This window comes from Mobula hypostoma, chromosome 7, assembly GCF_963921235.1.
Source record: "Mobula hypostoma chromosome 7, sMobHyp1.1, whole genome shotgun sequence".
NCBI lineage: Eukaryota > Metazoa > Chordata > Chondrichthyes > Myliobatiformes > Myliobatidae > Mobula > Mobula hypostoma.
In genome coordinates, this window is record NC_086103.1 from 24,679,861 (window position 1) to 24,695,159 (window position 15,299).

Here is a 15,299-nt window from a genome sequence, read left to right on the forward strand (position 1 = left end):
TTTATCTGTGCTACGTTAATCTTCCTTGCTTTGAACAAGTAAAGCTGGATCACACTGAGGGCTGGCAGGCAGGTCTATACAGAATCACCAACTAAGAGCATTGCTCTTGTCAGTACATTCCCAACTCCTGCATTATAGCACAGGCGCCTTGAATCTGCAGCTGCACCCAACATCCCTCTGTATCCCGCGACTGACTACTGACCCTCAAGGTGTTCTGTATCAACAGTTGCTAAAGATGCATTGGGGAAAATTAGTGTGAAATCGTTGGATTAATTTAACAGTGGCAAAAGGCAGAGTAGAATGACGTCCCTTTAATGCAGAGATGAGGAGGTATTTCCTAAACCAGAAGGTGTGGGATCTGTGCAATTCATTGCTGCAGGTGGAGGTGGAAGCCAAATCATTGGGTATATTTAAAGTGGAGGTTAATAGATTCTTGAATTAGGGCGTCAAAGGTTTCAGGAAGAAGGCAGGAGAATGGGGTTGAGAAGGAAAATGAAACAGCTGTGATTGAATTACAGAGTAGACTTTATGGGCTGAATGGCCTAAATCTGCTCCTATATCTTCTGGTCTAATTTGCTGGATGTAGTTTGTTTGCATTTATACCTGAACTGCAGCAAATGGAGAGTGTTTCTTTTGTTGCCTTGGCAACTCAGTGTGGCCTACCACTTCATGGCTGAGACAATGTATTATATACAGTACCAGTTTCTTAGCATTCATATGTAAAACCTTTCCACATAAAATGTCTAGAATTCAGCCACACAACAGAATTTGCAAAGTGCCTAATGTGCCTTTGAGACTCCCACTGCAAGATTGTTTTGCCCTGAGGCATTTGACACTATGCAGCAACTTGGCAAAACAAAGCCTACATGTGGTCTAAGGGGTGGTCCCTGAGAGACCACCTACTGGACCACATCCGACAATGTATGGCTGCAAGAAATAAACAGTCTCTCTCAACCCCACTTTAAAGTACGCAGTTTGTATCACTGAACAAGCACTACTCTTTGCCCTCAACTAATTACCACCAGCCCCCTCCCGATTACCACCGCTGTATTGCTGTTGCCTCCTCTGGCAACTTCTACCCTGTTATAAGACTGTTGAATAGTTCCCCAGTAAGATAAATAGGGCTCCTGATGTCACAAACTACCCTGTTATGATCTTGTACCTTACTGTTTGCCTGTAGCTATTAAGCTTTGTTCTACATTGTTTTTGTTTTACCTTGTGTTTGGTGTATGAAGGGGTACAGAGGGCAATCACCAGGTATGGGTCAATGGGGTTAGCCAGAGTAATAGTTTGGCACGGACTAGGTGTGGGCTCTGAGCTTTCACTTCTTCTAACCTACTTATTCATAGTCATAGTCATACTTTATTGATCCCGGGGGAAATTGGTTTTCATTACAGTTGCACCATAAAAAATAAATAGTAATAGAACCATAAATAGTTAAATAGTAATATGTAAATTATGCCAGTAAATTATGAAATAAATCCAGGACCAGCCTATCGACTCAGGGTGCCTGACCCTCCAAGGGAGGAGTTGTAAAGTTTGATGGCCACAGGCAGGAATGACTTCCTATGACGCTCAGTGCTGCATCTGGGTGGAATGAGTCTCTGGCTGAATGTACTCCTGTGCCCACCCAGTACATTATGTAGTGGATGGGAGATATTGACCAAGATGGCATGCAGCTTGGACAGCATCCTCTTTTCAGACACCACCGTCAGAGAGTCCAGTTCCATCCCCACAACATCACTGGCCTTATGAATGAGTTTGTTGATTCTGTTGGTGTCTGCTACCCTCAGCCTGCTGCCCCAGCACACAACAGCAAACATGATAGCACTGGCCACCACAGACTTGTAGAACATCCTCAGCATCGTCCCGCTATTACTTCTCTCTGTGTCCCCTCCTCTTTCCCTTTCTTCTGTTGTCCACTCTCCTCTCATCAGATTATTTCTTCTTCAGCCCTTTCTCTTTCCCACCCACCTGGCTTCACCTATCACCCTCCAGCTCGCCTCTTTTCCTTCCAACCACCTTTTTACTCAGGCATCTTCCCCCTCCCTTCTCAGTCCTGAAGAAGGGTCTCGGCCCGCAACGTCGACTGTTTACTGTTTTCTACAGATGCTGCCTGGCCTGCTGAGTTCCTCCAGCATTTTGTGTGTGTTACCTCACCACACCTGTTTGCTCCCACTTCCCAGTTGTATCTTTCTTTCCTAGTCACTCACCATATCACTTTTCTACAGCCTCTGCGACAGAATCCCATTTTCTCTAGTAAACTGCTTATTTCTTTTGGCAGTACATCGAGCTCCAAAGTCGCAGGGACCTCAAGTCAGTCCCAGCATCAGGCAAAAGATTATGCAAAATTAATGGGAGCGTTCAAATGGTGCGTTTGCATTTTAACCCCTTTTGGCAATTTAACAGTCTGGGGGCAGGTGTTGTATAATTTCTGATTGTATCAAATTCCTCTTGTGTTTTAATTCGACTCTAGATGACTCTGTGATTGTAATCCTTCACTTTATTGCAGCAGAAAGTCGTGCTGCTGGCCAGTTCCCAACAAAAAAAAACAGCCACTCCAATCTCCTTTCATCTGTTTCTACTTGTGCCCACCCTGACTCACACGCAATTCTTGTTTACGTCCACCCTTGGGCTGTTGATTACTAGAATGCCTTCAAACAAGCCATCAAACCTTCAGACTGATTCTGAGATTAAGGACAATGTCCCCTTTTCAAGAATGTGTGGGCGATGGACCAGAAGTATCTAAAAATGTGTAAGGACTGTTTTGCAGACTTTTTAGCCACTTGTAGAAACATGCCCAACAAATTCTAAATCCTTTGGGTGTTTTTGGCTCTGAATTATGCAGCCATGATATGCATCACTCATCGTTTTGGATTGTGTTACTGTTAAAGGATTAAAATAAATGGATAATATCAGATTTTCTCTCCTTTGTTAAAGCAAAGAAACCTGCTCTTTGAGCCATTAGAATTCATGAACATTATCAAAAAATTGTTTTTTAAAGGATTACATTTGCCAAGTGCATTATCTTGCTTGTCAAAAATATCTTGAGGCACTTCATACAATGAGTTACTCTAAAACACACTGACTTGTTTTGACAAACAAGGGCAGTCACTTTTTACCCAACATGTTTGCACAAGCAGAAGTGAGATGAGCAATTAGTTACTCTTGAAAAAGCAGAAAGAAAACTGCAGGTGCCCCAAATCCAAAATATAAACAGAAACTGCTGGAAGTAGTCATCAGATTAGGCGATATCTGTGGAGAAAGAAACAGAGATAATATCTTAGATTCGTCACCTTTCATCAGAACTGATAGTCTCTCTTGTGTGGTGTCAGCTGAAGGGGGATTGTTGACGAGGATAGGAGGAGAGGCCCCAGCACTTCTTCAGAAACTGCTCGAGACACGTCTCATTATCTCAGTCTGCTCAACATCTAAAGACATTTTAGCAATGTCACAACCTTCCAAATGCAATCCATGAATTTATTAAAGGACAGAGCAGGTTCGGAGGACCTGGTGCTCAACTCCTGATTCGGGTTTACATGCCTCTAATACAGTACTAAATTACATGTCCAAGGATCCCAACTTCTTTCAGCTGGAACCCATACCAGCTTTGCTATGCTAATGCTTTCTTCCATTCATGAGTTACATAGCCTAAGGCAGTATTTATAGGTTGGACGGTGTACAACTTCGTGCACTGAGTCATAGGGTACGTGGGAGAGGCACAGCAGAATGGAGGGAAAACAGCAATATCTGATACATCTTACATTTACAGACCAGGATTGTTTATGGAGGTAAAGATATTCATGCGTTTCACAAAGTAAGGGTGAGCTATCAGGAATGAGAGTCTGACTGAAATAGGGGATGGCAGGGAGGCAGTTTCAAACTTCAAATTGAAAAAAAAATTTTTGAAGGTGCGGAGAGAATACTGAAGTGGTGAAATTTTGGAGAGGGCTACTCCAATTCAACCTAACTGCTGATTTGTAGTTCAGTGTCTACTGAAGCCTTGTTTATATCTCTGTCCCTCAATGTTCAGGTGTCAATGTTTTTAACTTGTGTTCTCTCTATTTTTACAGACACAGCACGGTCCGTTTGAAACTGGTGTGGCTGCCCCTGGTACCAGTGATACTAATTCACAGTATCACACTGAAATGGTATACTTAAAGCCACAAGTACCCGTGTAAGTACTAATGACACATCTGTGTATAGTATTCCTGAGCTGTGTCAGGCTTATTGAACATCTGATTTGTCCATACCAGTAACAGTAATGACATGTTCCACTTGGTTTACATTGTACATTAAACTTGTAAGGTCCGCGAGATGTTAGAAATTAATAATAAAGTGGAGGGTATCACTGTTGTCGGTGGTGAATCTTATAACTATCGGATATCACCTCTTCTTTTGCCTCCCCAGGAACTCAGGTCAAATTCAACTTATGATATGATTTTGTAGCAGGAATGAGTTCATTTAGAATCCAAGGCTGTGCTATTGCATAGCAGAGGGATCAATATGGAGGTATTTGCCACCATACCTCTCAAAGATCTGAGCACTGGGAGGAAATTGGAATGTGGGTAACTTTAAGAAACAAAATGGTGCCTAGCTCCCTTTATTCCCACTCTTTCCCTCCTGCCAGTCAGCCACTGCTTCATCCATGCTAGAATCTTTCCTGTAACAAAATGGGCTCATAGCTTGTTAAGCAGACTCATGTGTGGCACCTTGTCAAAAGCCTTCTGAAAATCCAAGTGCACAGCCGATTCTCCTTTGTCTATCCTGCTTGTTATTTCTTCAAAGAATTCCAAAAGATTTGTCAGGCAAGATTTTCCCTTGAGGAAACCAGGCTGACTATGGCCTATTTTATCATGTGCTTCCAAGTACTCCAACACCACATCCTTAACAATTGACTCCAATATCTTCCCAACCACTGAGGTCAGACTAACTGGTCTATAATTTCCTTTCTTCTGCCTCTCTCCTTTCTTGAAGAGTGGAGTGACATTTGCAATGTTCCAGTCTTCCAGAACCATTCCAGAAATTTAGTGATTCTTGAAAGATCATTACTCATGTCTCCACAATCTCTTCGGCCGTGTCTTTCAGAACCCTGGATGCACACCATCTGGTCTAGGTGACTTATGTACCTTCAGACCTTTAATTTCCCAAGAACCTTCTCCCTAGTAATGGTAACTTCACACACTTCATGACCGCTGATAACTGGAATTTCCACCATACTGCTGATGTCTTCCACAGTGAAGACTGATGCAAAATACTATTCAGTTCATCTGCCTTTTCCTTGTCCCCCATTGCTACCTCTCCAGCATTATTTTCCGGCAGTCCAATACCCATTCTCACCTCTTCTTTACACTTCATTAATCTGAAAAAACTTTTGTTATCCTCTTTAATATTATTGGCTAGCTTACTTCCAACATGAATGACAGCAGATACCCTCAATGGGCAATTATAGGATAATCATCCAGGATGGGGGTGGAGAGAGATTTGAGGTCCCTTTTGATATGTTTCAAGACACTTGTAGCATTGAGCACCCATGTGACACATTATTTTGATCTCATTCTTAATCAGGAGAGCAGAAGATATTGAAGCACGGAAGGATGAAATATTTCACTTGTATGGGAAGCCTCCAGATGGATGGATTAGAGGGATGTCTGTGCAAATAAGCAAAACTGAGAGCCTGCCCAGTAATTACACTGTGCCTATTAGCAGGTAATTAATAAATCTCTTGTGGTTCTTAGTGCAGATTGAATTTATGATTAACAGGTTGTAAAGCAGTTTTAAGGCCAGTAAAGATAACCTTCAGTGAGAAAATAGTAACTTATATTTATTTTTTGAACAGATTTCCCCCTTTTTTGGTACACACCCATTGAAGGCTGGCCATACTACAGGCAGCACAAAAGCAATTGTGCTTTTTATATTTAGCAGTAATTGTCTCTGGCCCGCTTTCATTAGCACAAAGAAGCTCAGCAATTCGGTCTATTACACTGAAACTAGTTATTAATTTGCTCAGTCCATCATCATTCTTCCTACACACGGGCCAGACATGCAAGAGAGGTGAAGATCTAATTTGCTGTCATGATTAATATACCCCACTCCTCCCGTAATGTTACAGCAAGGGGACAGAAACAACTCCAAGGAAATCTCTCTTTAAACCTTCAAGAGGCTAACTTCTTACATGATATATTACCTATTTAAAAAGGGCTGTTCCTTGATTGTCACTAATAATCCACACCAACGTCTCAAGGTTAGGTGAATCAGCCATGCTTTCTGAATTTAAACATTAAAACTATGCTGCAAGAAGACAAATAAAAACACTGGAGTCTCAGAGATAATCTTACAAAACACTCTATGCGTTGGTGGGCTTATAGTCTCTGATTTTTATTGGGAGACTTAATTTGGGTATTTAAATCTATGGTAAAACAAAAAAAATTATGACATATGATGATAAACTTGATTCTGATTCTAACCTGCTGAAATTAATAACCACAAGAGATTCTGCAAATCTTGGAAATCTTGAGCAACACACACAAAACGCTGGACAAACTCAGCAGGTCAGGCAGCATCTATGGAAAGGTATGAACTATTTACATTTCAGGCCGAGTCTCTTCATCAGGACTGAAAAGGAAGGGAGCACGAGCCAGAATAAGAAGGTGGTGAGGAGGGGAAGGAGTACAAGCTGGTCAGTGTTAGGTGAAGCCAGGTGAGGGGAAGGTGGGTGGGTGGGGGAGAGGGAATAAAGTAAGAAGCTGGGAGGTGATAGGCTGCAGAAGAAGGAACCTGATAGGAGAGGACAGTGGACTACGGCAGAAATGGAAGGAGAAATTAATGGCTGGACTTTGTACCTTAGGGATCCTTACCTCTCTGGCTGTAGTTTGGGCTGTTTGTTTGGCAGCATTCTGTCAGCTCAGGAGGAAGACAGGAGGGGAGGGAGTTGTGGTGATATCTACCAACCAGGAGGCACTTAGGGATGGAGGTGCAAGTAGGACATTGTGGCAGAGTGATAATTACCAGGGACGCTGAAGTTTTCCTTAAAGGAATAAAGAGGGAACTCCTGCTTCAACAGGCCACAAAGAATACTTGCAACACTCTTTGCTGGAGAGGCACAGTACTGTAGTGGTTAGCGTAATGCTATTACAGCACCAGCAACCCCGGTTCAGTTCTGCCGCTGTCTATAAGGAGTTTGTACTTTCTCCCTGTGACTGCGTGGGATTCCTTCAGGCACTCTGATTTCCTTCTGCATTCCAAAGACTTACGGGCTAGTAGGTGAACTAGTCACGTGGGTGTAATTGGGTGGCATGATCATGTTGGGCCGAATGGCATTGTTATCCTGCTAAATGGAAATAAAATACACAACAATACTGAAAAGAGATTCCCTTTCACCTCTGTGTTTCACAGTATGTAGGAGACCATTGAAACGAAAGTGACTTTAAATAAGTACGCAAAGGTCTGATTTTCATTTCTTAGTAAAAGTGGCCACCTCTCTAATTAGAATCCACAACATCCATCGGTAAGAAATCTGGATCAGAATCATGTTTATTATCTTTGATGTACAGTACTGTGCAAAAGTCATTGCCTAAATCATACAGCTAGGGTGTCTTAAGAATTTTGCACAGTACTGTATTTGCCAACGTGGAGCAGAGAGCGAGTTTATGTATCTGGCGGGAGCAGAGGATGTTGGGAATGGCAAGGGTGGAGCCCGCGTGAAGGGTGTGGGACAGGTGGCAGAGAAGGAGTGCCAGGGGCACGGGGTGGCACAGGTGCCCTGAGACACCAGGCAAAGTCATTTGATTCCAAACAATTGGTTTATTGATCGTTGCAGAATGTCTCTCTGCTGCTTCCTGCTCTCTCCCCTATCCTTCCGCTTTTCCCAACCATGATTCCCCTCTCCCTGCCCCCTTCCCCTTTCCCACTCGCAGTCAACAGTAGACACCCATATCAGAATCAAGTTTATCATCACTCACATGTCATGAAATTTGTTCTCTTTTTGCGGCAGCAATACAGTGCAATACATAAAATTACTACAATACTGTGCAAAAGTCTTAGGCACCCTAGCTAGATATATGCGCCTAACCCTTTTACACAGTACTCTATGTTGTGAAATTTTTTTGGTTAGTGGCGGCAGTAGAATGCAAAATATAAAAAAGATACTGTTAAGTTACTATCAGAAATAAATAATAAAATAGTGGAACAGAGGACTTCTGAGGTAGTGTTCGTGAAACTGATTAGTGTAACTCAATGAGACATTGGACATACAATTCCCTTTAAGTGCTGAATCAAACAGAAAATGCTGGAGTTACTCAGCAGGTCAGGAAGCATTCTGGAAAGAGAAATGGAGTAAAATTTTCATGCCAGTGCACTTCCTTCTCCTCCCCCCGCCCCCAACACACTAATATGCCAATGTTTAATAGACCTGTGTTTTTGATCTTCTTGTGCCTGACATGGTGAGTAATGTCAGAGAAATGGTATTGTAAATGGACTGATCGAGCCGTGTTGTTTTTGCAGAAACACATCTGCACTCATTGGAGCCACAGAGGGGAAGGGCTCCAATGGCCTGCCAGCCTCTACAACCACCCAAGAAAGGGGATCGGCAACTGACACCACCTTGAACTCACAAGCAAGCCCTAATGGCAGGCGGGTTGCAGTAACGTCACCTCCTGTTGCTTCAGGGGGTACAATAGCACGGCGTATCTACGGGACTAGTTACAGGGGTAAGTTACTAATACGGGTGCATACAGTAAACTCTGCAAGGGTCTAGCAGTACAGCTAAACACTGCACCTGTTCTGACTGAAACATGATCCAGGACTGCGGAGCACCCAGGCATTTCCTGAGGATTGTACACATTTTCTCCCACACTATCTAAATGAGTTTTTTTTCTCCCTTTGTGTCAGTGAGAGAGAAAACACAGCAGGATTAAAATATGCAAACAGTGAAATTGTTGAGATTTTTTTCTGAATAGTAATGGATCCAACGATTCCACCTGGATGTGGCCGACATTCTTCCTAAGTGCAGCTATTGAGATGGGCCCCATGCACTGAAAATTACAGCTCTGTTTTTGTACTATGATTTCAAGAGTTTGGGGAATGTACAGCCATTAAAGGACAATAACCAGTTTCTCAGCTATTATTGGAATACCAGTTAATGCATGGGTCTGAGCCAGTGTCTATCCCTCTCAGTCAATATTACTGAAGTAAAGGTTCACGCTGTTAATTGGATTCTTCCTGTGTACCAGTTGGCTATATAGAGTTATGGAGAGCTACAGCACAGAAACAGGTCCTTTGGCCCCTCTAGTCCAGGCTGAACTGTTTTTCTGCCTAGTCCAATTGACCTGCATCTGTACCAAAGCACTCCATACTCCTCTCATCCAAGTAACCATATAACAATTACAGCACGGAAACAGGCCATCTCGGCCCTTCTAGTCAGTGCCAAACTCTTACTCTCACCTAGTTCCACCGACCTGCACTCAGCCCATAACCCTCCATTCCTTTCCTGTCCATATAGCTGTCCAGTTTAACTTTAAACGACAACATCGAACCTGCCTCAACCACTTCTGCTGGAAGCTCGTTCCACACAGCTACCACTCTCCGAGTAAAGAAGTTCCCCCTCATGTTACCCCTAAACTTTTGCCCTTTAAGTCTCAACTCATGTCCTCTTGTTTGAATCTCCCCCACTCTCAATGGAAAAGGCCTATCCACGTTAACGCTATCCATCCCCCTCATAATTTTAAATACCTCTATCAAGTCCCCCCTCAACCTTCTACATTCCAAAGAATAAAAACCCAACTTGTTCAACCTTTCTCTGTAACTTAGGTGATGAAACCCAGGTAACGTTCTAGTAAATCTTCTTTGTACTCTCTCTATTTTGTTGACATCTTTCCTATAATTCGGTGGTCAAAACTGTACACAATACTCCAAATTTGGCCTTACCAATGCCTTGTACAATTTCAACATTACATCCCAACTCCTGTACTCAATGCTCTGATTTATAAAGGTCAGCATACCAAAAGCTTTCTTCACCACCCTATCCACATGAGATTCCACCATCAGGGAATTATGCACCATTATTCCTAGATCCCTCTGTTCTACTGCATCCTTCAATGCCCTACCATTTACCATGTATGTCCTATTTTGATTAGTCCTACCAAAATGTAGCACCTCACATTTATCAAAACTCCATCTGCCATCTTTTAGCACACTCTTCCAACTGGCCTAAATCTCTCTGCAAGCTTTGAAAACCTACTTCATTATCCACAACTCCACCTATCTTAGTATCATCTGCATACTTACTCATCCGATTTACCACCCCATCATCCAGATCATTAATGTATATGACAAATAACATGTACTTATCAAAACTTCTCGAGTGCTGCTTGTTCCACACTTCCACCACCCTCTGATTGAAGAAGTTCCCCCATTGGTTCCCCTTAAATATTTAACCTTTCACCCTAAACCTATGACCCCTATCTCTAGTCTTGCCTGACCTCAGTGGAAAAAGCCTGCTATCCGTACCCCTGATAATCTATCAAATCTCCCCTCCTTCTCCTACGCTGTATGGAATAAAGTCCTAACCCATTCAATTTTCCTTGTAACTCAGGTCATCAAGTCCCAACAACATGCTTGTTAATTTTCCGACATTACAACACACTTCAATCTAACTTGGTGATGGGATGTTCTGAGCTAGCATGGAAGTGCCTGCCTTAGAACATAGACTAGTACAATACAGAAACAGGCCCTTCGGCCCAGGATATCTAAGCCAAACATAATGCCAAATTAAACTTATCCCTCTTATCTGCACATGACCCATATTCTTCCAGTCGCTGCATAGTCATGTGGCTTTCAGTGGCCACTTTACCAATACCGCTAGCAGCACACTCCAGCCACTTAACGTTTATTGGGTAAAAATACTCACCCCATATGTTTCGTTTAAATTTTTCCTGTCATAACTTAAAGCTGTGCCCTCTGGGATTTGATATTTCTATCTTGGGGAAAAACTTTACCCTATGTATGCCTCATATTATTTTATAGGTTTCTATCAGGCCTTCAAGGCCTAAGGAAAGAATAACTCAACTCCAAACAGTGTCCTGGTAAACCTCTTCTGCACTCTTTCTGTATAAGGGTGAGGCCAAAACTACACGCAATACTCCAAATGCGGCCTCTAGCTTCAACATGGCTTCCTTACTCTTATACTCAGTGCCCTGACCATTAAAGGTGAGCATACCGCTGCCCTCCTTTGCCACTCTAACTGCCTGTGCAGTCACTTTCAGGAGCTATAGGCTTGGATCTCAAGGTCCCTCTGTACATCAGTGCTGTTAGGGGTCTTCCGATTAGCTGTGTACATTGCCCTTACATTTGACCTCCCAAAGAGAAATTTCTGACAATTGCCTGGATTGAACTCCATCTGCCATTTCTCCACCCAGATCAGTAACTGGTCTACAGTCTGCTATATCCTTTGACAGATTGTCCACATCTTCACCAATTTTTAGTGGAATTGCAGACAGTTCTCAGCTTTCATCAGTCAGTTTGAGAATTGCTTGCAATAATATAGTTTGATTGTTGCTGAGGCATAAAATTTACAGCAAGTTCAATTGTTGCATTTTCTTTTGTTCCTTCAGCGAATGCGCATCGTCCAACACTTGCAGTTCCGCCGGTACAGAGTCAGAGCACAAATGGCAGGTGTGTTCCAGCTGTGGTCATACAAGCCCAGCCTTTCGCATCCCACCAGCTTGCGCAGGCCGTCACTGCCCGTATTGGCCGTCCGAGTGCAGTGAGATCAAGCAGACCGAGCCTGCCCATCCGGCCCATGGTCAACACTGCCTCAACAGCTCCACCCAGTGGCAAAGCATTGGCAGCACAGGTCCAGGAAACTTCCAGCTGTAACACTGCAGGTTGGGGCAGTGTACCAATGTCAAATTTTACACCGTCACAATGTAAAGATGAGGACAGAAGCAATCTGAGCAAGGTGGGTTTTATTAGTGCCATCATGGATAGGAATAAATAAAAAAAGAGAGAAATTGACCCATGTTTCCGGGAGTCTTTGAGGTGTAGGAAAGGAGTTAAATGAGAGAATTCATGGACAATCTAAATAAGTATATTATCACAGTACTTGTATGCCTCCTTGTACTAGCCTGAGATTCTTTTTTGTTGGAGGTATTTACAGGAAAATAAATATGTTTAGAATCTTATACATAAGCCTCTATTGGCATCCATTTGTCTTGTGAGACCATGGATCTGCGCCTGGAAAGTCTTCACTCTCCAGGGCGCAGGCCTGGGCAAGGTTGTATGGAAGACCAGCATTTGCCCATGCTGCAAGTCTCCCCTCTCCACACCACCGATGTTGCCCAAAGGAAGGGCATTAGGACACATACAGCTTGGCACCAGTGTCGTCGCAGAGCAATGTGTGATTAAGTGCCTTGCTCAAGGACACAACACATTGCCTTGGCTGGGGCTCGAACTCACGACCTTCAGGTCGCTAGTCCAATGCCTTAACCACTTGGCCACGTGCCCACACTATACATAAGCATGCAACCAAAATGCAAAAAAAAAGACCAATTGTGCAAACAAAAACTAAATAATACTGAGACCATGAATTGTAGAGTTCTTGAAAGTGAGTCGATAGGTTATGGAATCATTTCAGAGTAGAAGTGAGGGATGTTATCCAAGCTGCATCAGGAGCCTGATGATTGAAGGGTAATAAGTGTTCCTGAACTTGGTGGTGTGGGACCTGAGGCTCCTTGACGATGGATGCTGCTTTCTTGTGGCAGTGCTCCATGTAAATGTGCTCAGGGGTGGGGAGGCCTGTGATGGACTGGGCAGCATCCATCCAGGGAAACGAAGGAGTCATGAGTGATGAAAGGTTGGAGGGAGTCTGAGAAGATATCAGCTTTGGTTTACTCTGTCTTTATAGACTGAGCAGGAAAATCAGAGGGCAAATCTATGTCATGAAACAGGCTTTCTCCCTATTAGGAGAAGGACAGCTGCGAGTCCAAACTCTGGGTTTGTGAGGAATAGAGAGAATGGATATGTTCGAAGTAAATTTATTATCAAAGTATGTATATATCGCCATATACTACGCTGAGACTCATTTTCTTGCAGGCATTCACAGTAGAACAAAGAAATACAATAGAATCAATGAATAACCACAGACAAAGACTGACAAGAAACCAATGTGCGGAAGAAGACACACTGTGCACATACAAAAAGAACAAAAAAAATCAATCAGTTAATTAAAAATACTGAGAACGTGAGCTGCAGAGTCCTTGAAAGTGAGTCCAGAGATTATGGAATTAACTCAGTGTTGAGATGAGTGAAGTTGTCCACATTTCAAACTGTTATCGCAATCCACTGATATATGAAAATGAAAGGAGAATGGAAACTATACAAGAGAGGGAAGAGGGTGATAATATCGGAAGAAATCCAAGGCAATTTTATGATGCCCCTTTTCTTTATGATATCCCATTTCCTTACCAGGGAACAGGAAGTAATTCAGACTGCAGTATCTATGCTATTGTATCTCACTCTATTTAATTATCTCTGCTGCGGACAAAAGTTTTCTGTTAACTGTAGATAGGCATCCTTCCCCATTGTTTCTAATCATGACAATTACATAGTAACACACATCAAAGTTGCTGGTGAACGCAGCAGGCCAGGCAGCATCTCTAGGAAGAGGTACAGTTGACGTTTTGGGCCGAGACCCTTCGTCAGGACTAACTGAAGGAAGAGCTCGTAAGAGATTTGAAAGTGGGAGTGGGAGGGGGAGGGGGAGATCCAAAATGATAGGAGAAGACAGGAGGGGAAGGGATGGAGCCAAGAGCTGGACAGGTGATTGGCAAAAGGGATACGAGAGGATCATGGGACAGGAGGCCCAGGGAGAAGGAAAAGGGGGAGGGGGGGAGAAACCCAGAGGGTGGGCAAGGGGTATAGTCAGAGGGACAGAGGGCAAAAAAGGAGAGTGAGAGAAAGAATAATTAAATAACGGTTGGGGTACGAGGGGGAGGTGGGGCATTAGCGGAAGTTAGAGAAGTCAATGTTCATGCCATCAGGTTGGAGGCTACCCAGACGGAATATAAGGTGTTGCTCCTCCAACCTGAGTGTGGCTTCATCTTTACAGTAGAGGAGGCCGTGGATAGACATATCAGAATGGAAATGAGATGCGGAACTGAAATGTATGGCCACTGGGAGATTCTGCTTTCTCTGGCGGACAGAGCGTAGGTGTTCAGCAAAAGATGAAGCCACACTCAGGTTGGAGGAACAACACCTTATATTCCGTTTGGGTAGCCTCCAACCTGATGGCATGAACATTGACTTCTCTAACTTCCGCTAATGCCCCACCTCCCCCTCGTACCCCATCCGTTATTTATTTATATACACTCATTCTTTCTCTCTCCTTTTTCTCCCTCTGTCCCTCTGACTATACCCCTTGCCCATTCTCTGGGTTTCCCCCCTCCCCCTTTTCCTTCTCCCTGGACCTCCTGTCCCATGATCCTCTCATATCCCTTTTGCCAATCACCTGTCCAACTCTTGGATCCATCCCTCCCCCTCCTGTCTTCTCCTATCATTTTGGATCTCCCCCTCCCCCTTCCACTTTCATATCTCTTACTAACTCTTCCTTCAGTTAGTCCTGATGAAGGGTCTCGGCCCGAAACGTCGACTGTACCTCTTTCTATAGATGCTGCCTGGCCTGCTGCGTTCACCAGCAACTTTGATGAGTGTTGCTTGAATTTCCAGCATCTGCACGATTCCTCGTGTTTACGTTTTTAAATTACATAGTAGTTCACAATCCTATGATTGTTGATGCATTAGTTAACTGCTATGAGTCTGTTAAGCTGCATCAAACACTAAAGAGGAAAAGCTCTTATCAAAATACAGAAAGACTTAATGTGACATGCTATGGCAGAAAGAATGTGAGAGAGCAAATCATAAACTAAAGAGATTCTGCAGATGCTAGAAAGCCAGAGTAACACACACAAAATGGTGGTGAAACTCAGCAAGTCTGGCAGTGTCTGTTGAAAAAAACAAACTTCCGATGTTTCAGGCCGAGACCCTTCATTAAGGTTGATGAAAGGTTTCGACTCACCTTTCTCTTGTCCTCATCATTTCTCACCGCAGAGCTGGTTCTGATGAAGGGTCTCTCCAGCACTGGTGCTGGGATCCTTCAGCATTTTTGTGTGTGTTAATGAGGAGAGAGATGGAGTAAATGGTACAGAATTAAGGGATGTACAGGAAGTCAAGGAGCTGGTTGCTTAAATACATAACTTCATGCAACAAGTGGCTAAAGCTGAAGAAAGTATGGTGGACTCCAGGAT

General features: G+C 43.4%; 1 protein-coding gene across 4 annotated transcripts in view; it reads left to right on the plus strand.

Moving 5' to 3' along the window:
- The window catches only part of LOC134349193 (E3 ubiquitin-protein ligase SH3RF2-like), a 97,501-nt gene that overhangs the window by 69,918 nt on the left and 12,284 nt on the right, over nt 1–15,299 (plus strand). For 2 of the 4 annotated variants that reach the window (XR_010018608.1, XM_063053159.1), the window contains exons 6-9: nt 4,074–4,177; nt 5,569–5,709; nt 8,503–8,708; nt 11,610–11,670. Coding sequence is in view for 3 of the 4 variants with exons in the window: in XM_063053159.1 (XP_062909229.1) it covers nt 4,074–4,177; nt 5,569–5,709; nt 8,503–8,708; nt 11,610–11,670 (512 nt within the window). In the remaining variant the exon portion in view is untranslated. Of the gene's footprint in view, nt 1–4,073; nt 4,178–5,568; nt 5,710–8,502; nt 8,709–11,609; nt 11,957–15,299 lie in introns of all 4 variants that reach the window. The other 2 variants (XM_063053157.1, XM_063053158.1) reach the window with 1 other exon arrangement.